A 6000-nucleotide genomic window follows, 5' to 3' on the forward strand; every position below is an offset into this window, starting at 1 on the left:
AGTACATGGTGTCAATAAATGTTTGTAGCTAAAAATGAGAGGAACAAAACATCAAATATGCTAATAAATTTAAAAAGCAATATTTTAAATTATAAGTGAACTTGTCCCAAATTAAATTACAGATGCATAAAAGGAAATAAACCATAATGCTATATTTTGCTGAGTCAGCAGATAGAACATTTGTGACAGACTTTTCTCTCTGGTTCTGAATCTGTGGTCCAAATTCTGATCCCTTGATTTGACCTGACTCTGACAGCTTCTGATCCCAAATCTCTTCGTATTAATCACTCCTGGATCAGTTTTTTCAACTCTCCTTTTCATTACTACAGTTAAAGAATCACTACCTTCTTCTCCCTAGTCTCTATCTATAATCACACTCTTCCTCTCCATCCACTGGACTGTGTCTTATTTTAGGCAATCCTTCATCAGTCTGCTCCATTACTGCCACATTCCCCTCAGACGATGGCCCTGCCTCAAATGCCACCCCTCCCAATCTATTTTTCCTATCCCTGCAGTCAGAGAGGCAATTCTTAAGTCTTATTCATTGACCCTGTAGATACCTTCAGGGCAAGGGTCCTCAGGATCCAAAACTACTTCTCACCACTCCCCCACTAGATGAAGGTTGAGTTCAAGTTGGTTTCCGCACCCTCCTACATCACTGCCTTGTATGTTTCCACCATCAATTCTTCTATCTTCCCTTGGAACTTCCCTCTCCTACTTTCCCTAATTCTGAACCTAAACTGTTTGATGTGTACAACTAGCCACATTTGGCTACTGAAAATTGGAAATGTGGCTAATAAGAACTAAAGTGCTACAAGTATACAATATACAATAGATTTCAAAGACAGTATAGAAAAATAATATAAAAACTATCATTAATATTTTATATTTACTACCTATTGGTATAATACATATTATATACATGAGATTAAAATGCATTGTTAATTTTTACTTTTTAAATGTGGTTACTAGAAAATTTAAATAACACACATGGCTCGTTTACATTTCTATTGGTGAGAGCTTGTCTAACCATTCTTCAGGCCCAGCATGAGTCAAACTTTCAAGATGCTCCAACTTTTATGTCATTCTGGTACCGAGTTCTGAGGATCAAACCCCAGTGCCTCACACATGCTAGGAGAGTACTGTACCACTGAGCCACAACCCCAAGCCCTTTTATGTCATTCTTTAATGATCTTTTTGTCCTCTGAAATCTATAATGGAGTCTGCCATGTAACTAGCTAATTACATAACGTACCATATGTTTACTATTATTTTATATTGACTCCTCTTGCCTTTATCAATGCCTAACTCTAATTCGAGACTTATAGTAAGCACTCACCTTTCAATTAGACATGAAATTCTTATTGGAGCAAAACAGTAATACACACGATGTTTTAGGGTTTTGGTTTATTTGGTCATCTACTTTCCCAATGATGATTTCAACAGTGCAGGAAGAACTAGAAGTCAGCTCTTTGTTCTTCCTCTAATATAACACATGTAAACCATTTAGTACATGGCTTGGCAGCTAGTAAGTCCTACCTTGCCTCAATGTTCCTTATATAAAATCAAGTTAATAATATCAGGCCAATCTACAGTATCTAGCCAGGTCAAAGTATCTTAAGTAAGTTAGAACTTAAGTCATTATCACGATACTAATGCTCTTTCTCAGCCAGTTGTCTTAAACATAGGTTACTTTTATGAAGAGAGAATAAATCTATCACCATTATCAAAAAATAAGAAAGAAGAGTATAGAAACTACTATCAAAATGCTTGTCCCATCCTATCAATGCTGGGAGAAAAGTAATGTAAGAGGGAGCTGTTAAATGCCTACTCCACTGAAGTCATTTATACCTCATGTTCACAATAACCCTTTACATGACGGACCTTACCATACCCATTTAACAGAGTGAAGAAACTGATTCAAGGACAGTCTAAGTAACTAGCTCAAGTTATGCAGTTGCAAGTGGCAGGCACAGACTGTAAACCCAGTTGATGGTATCATCTTTATATGCTAAATAACATCTTTATTATTACTGGAAGGTAAAATATATGAAAAACAAGAGTGTTATATAAATTTACACATAAAATACAATAGAAATTACTATTCATTTCCTTCAGTTTTCTTAATTTTGGCTTAATTCCTATCTTTCCATTGAAAAGGGCCTTGATTGTTTTTTTTTTAATAAGTAGCAACTAGATAGGGTATATGATAAAGTAGGAAATAATGCGTTAATGTACCACCTTTCTTTAAAATCTTTAAATCCCAGTTGTAAAGCAAAAGTTAACATTAAACATTATGACTAGAACTCCTAGGGCAAATTTTGTAAAAATCCAGTCCCTATAAAGATCATAGTAATAAACAAAGGAAAACGGGCCATTCCACAAACAAATGCTATCAACAACAGAAAAACATACACCTAAGGAAATATCAAAGAACTTCTCCATGTTACAAAACTGAAGTCATACTGAGATCAATGAAATGATAAAAGGAGGTTCCTTAAAATAAGACATACACCTTAAAGACAAACCATAATTACACAGACTTGAAAAGTATCTACTTTCTCAGAATGATAACAATGTACTGTGTATCTCTAAGAAACCAGTTTGATCTGGGTTTAATCAATTCTTCTTTATAAAATGTAGCCAACTTAATCTTGTAGACTTAGACAGAACAAAGGTTTAAATTCTCTAGCACAAAAAAAGTCTCAAAGTATCAAATGCTTTTAAAATACTGCTCAACTCTTCATTATCAAAAATGTCCCTGCACTAGGTGTTAATCAGTCACTACTAAAACCCAGGTACAAAGCAATCAGTAAGTGCAGGAAGTAGAAAGTTCAGTTTACTAAGAACAGCACATTTCACTTTCAAAAGTCTTGAAAACTAATCCCAGTAACAGTAACTAATTTACATTTCATTCCAAATTGAATAAATAAATGTAAACTTCAGGAATCTGAGATAGTGAATAACTCACCTATCCCCAGATGTTGGTTTTTTGTTTTTTGTCTGTTTTCCTTAGTTGTAGTTTACAGAGTATAAATAGAAATAGTTAGCACTTTTAATATTATGAAAAAGATCTTTATTTAAAATTCTCACTTATAAAAAGAATTCTTTATGTCATATTTTCTCAAGTGACAGACACGTTAAAATTAGGTGATTTTTGCTTATTTTAACACTAAAACACAACTAAAAGAAATGTAAGGTACCTTTTCCTCTAAGCCCCCAAATACCCAAAGACAAGTCTGACTATAGATGAGCAAAGGTGTTTCCGCCCTCAACAAAAGTTGTCTAAGAGGGTTAAAGAGAGAGAGAGAGAGAGAGAGAGAGAGAGAGAGAGAGAGAAAGAAAACAAAGTCAACCACTAATCACATGCAGCAGGTGACAGGAAGCCGGGTGGACATTTACACCCAAAGGGGTGAGCTTCAACACAAGTCAATTCCAGACCCACCTGGGATCTGCAGGGCCTCCACCCAAAAGGTCATTAAAGCGGAAGAAATCATAGGCTCATGGTTGTCATGTGGTAATAATGAACCCAAGAAAACCACCCCTCCCTCCAAATGGCAGAAAAGCCCCCTTCACACCAAGAACACAAAGAAACTGAAACAGCCGGACCTAAAATAAAAAATTAATAGAGGGACATGGGAAAAGAGATGACAGTTAAATTGTGCTGATATCGCTTGGAATCAGTGTATTCGCTGCCTCAGACTCAAAAGTAAAAATAAATAAAAGGGGGGGGGGGGGAATGAAAGAGATGACAGTTCAATTCAGTCTGTGCTGGGATCACTGGGTCTCATTATACCTAAAGTATCAGGCTCCAAAATTAAAAAGTAGGAGGGATAGACGACAGTTTGGTGTGTGTACCACCTGGGGCTCAGTTTATGTGCTGGGAAGTACAGGGGATAGTCACCTCTGTGCCGGGCCTCGAGGTTACCCGGGAGGGCAGGCGCCCCGATGAGAACCCTGGGTCAGTTTACACTCGAGGGCGACAGGACAGTGGCCGCGGCCAGGCTAGGGCTTTCCGGGGAACAATGCCTCGGGGATCCCAGTCCCGATTAGACCAGGTCTGAAGCCCACCTAACCCCAGTCCCCGACCCAGCATCCCTGTCTGCGACCCTAGGGTTGGTGTCCGCGGGGTCTCTGGGCCGCCCGCAGACGACACCCTCCCAGGCAGGTGCCCCGGAGCCCCAGCACCCCGGCGCGCGCCTCACCCAGCAGCGCCCGCAGGTGCTTCAGGCGAGTCAGCACGTCCTTCTTGGGGTCCAACACCTTCTGGGTGGACTTCTTCACATCCCCGTGGCTCCTTCGGGAGAACATCCCGCCGCGGGAAGCTTGGGCCCCGCCGGCGGGGCAGGAGCGCCTGCGCCGCACAAGTCACCGCATAGGGTCGGGGCCGGCGCGTGTCGCGCGGGCCACTCACCGCCGCGTTTCGGGCCGCCACCGCCACCGCCACAGCCACCACCTCTGCTTCAGCTTTGACTCCAGGAAGGAGGGGCAGGCCGGGCCCGGTGAGGGGCGGGGGCAGGAAGGCGGTGGCGATGCGGAACCAGCAGCCCCGCCCCGCGGGAGGTGCTGGCCAGCCCCTCGGGCGCGTCGCGCGCGCGCGAGTATCAGCCCCGCCTCGCAGGACACCCGCCCTCCCGCTCAGACCTCACGGGAACGCGCCCGGAGGCGGCACGGCTAATCACAAAGAAGCGTGTTCCTCGCGCGCGTTGTACGACAAGTCCCGGGATGAACCGCAAGAAAGCCCCCCCCCACCAGGGTGGGATACCTTCCGCACAATGGGAGTCAGTGGGCTATGAGCACGTGGTCCCGCCCGCGGTGGGCCGCAGGTGCTCCTGGGAAATGTAGTTCTTCGGGAGGCAAGACGCTGCGACCTCCTTTCCAGAGTCGTAAAGGTACGAAACATCATCTGCTTTTCCCCTGCCCCGGGAAGTTCCGTACTCCTGTACCTTCATACTTCCGAAGGCGTACCTACCCCTCTAGTGCAAGGGGAAACACACACACATACACACAATCACGTATGAAACGTTGCAAGGCTTTTAAAATGCGAAGTATTTTTAGGTTTAGCTTCCGGGTTTACGCTAAATCAGCGCTCCAATTACATACTAAATAAATGTGTTTGGCAGCAAGGAGGGGTATGCCTGGTCTCCTGTGAGGTGTCCCACCAGTCCCCTTAGTTCCAGGACCCAACCTCACTTGGAATGTGGAGGTCGCTTGCTCAGAGGGCGCTCAGCGTCTTGCTGCTTTCCTAATAGGAAGTGAATGTTCCCTATGTTGTGCAAAGCCACATAGCAATCCAGTAGCAGAACCAGAAATAGAACCTGAGGGACCTGACTCTCAGGCCAGTAGGCTTTTTTAAGGCCAGACGTCTGTTCCCTGGGGCAAGACTTTGAGATGGAAGATGGTCAGGACATTTCTTGCAAGAGAACTGAAGGATTATTTACTGGCATCGGGAACCTCCAAGTTTTGACATTTCAGCTTTTTTCATCAAGAACTTAAGGCTACTGTTTAGAATCACGTGATTTCCATCCAAACTGGGACAACCAAAGTGTTCTTTTTCTCCTCCAGCTGAACTGTAGCTTAAGGAAAAGTCAGGGATTTACATATCCTTCTGTCTCCATCTCTGAGCACAGAATTTGACCTCTACTGGCATTCAATAAAACTCATTAAATGAAATTAAATGAAACGTTAACCTAGTCCTACATATTTCAAATAGACATGCCAAAATCAAAATGTTATACTTCTTAAAGGTTTGTAAGATTAATGTTCTCTTTTCTGTCAAAGTTAAACCTGTAGTTTGAGTTTCCTAATATAAAACAAGAATGTGTTTGCTGTTGTAAAACCGAAATCTCATAGTGTGTAGTTAGGTGGAGCTATTTTTAAGTTACAAAATGTTTAAAATGTAGCCATTTTGAGCCCCCCCCCCAACATATCTTCCTTTGTCCTCACTCTTCCAATCACAATGCCTATAGTGTAGTAGGTGATTCAGTCATAACTATAGCC

The 6000-nt window shown here is 42.5% G+C and overlaps 1 protein-coding gene across 1 annotated transcript in view; it reads right to left on the reverse strand.

The window, feature by feature from the left end:
- Ralgapa2 (Ral GTPase activating protein catalytic subunit alpha 2) overlaps positions 1–4485 on the reverse strand; it is a 302869-nt gene extending 298384 nt beyond the window's left edge. The window contains 1 exon segment of the mRNA XM_047542031.1: positions 4206–4485. Coding sequence (XP_047397987.1) covers positions 4206–4311 — 106 coding nt within the window. The 5' untranslated portion in view covers positions 4312–4485.
- Between the last annotated feature and the right edge of the window lie 1515 nt (positions 4486–6000).

Source organism: Sciurus carolinensis, chromosome 2 (genome assembly GCF_902686445.1).
Source record: "Sciurus carolinensis chromosome 2, mSciCar1.2, whole genome shotgun sequence".
NCBI classification, from domain to species: Eukaryota; Metazoa; Chordata; class Mammalia; order Rodentia; family Sciuridae; genus Sciurus; species Sciurus carolinensis.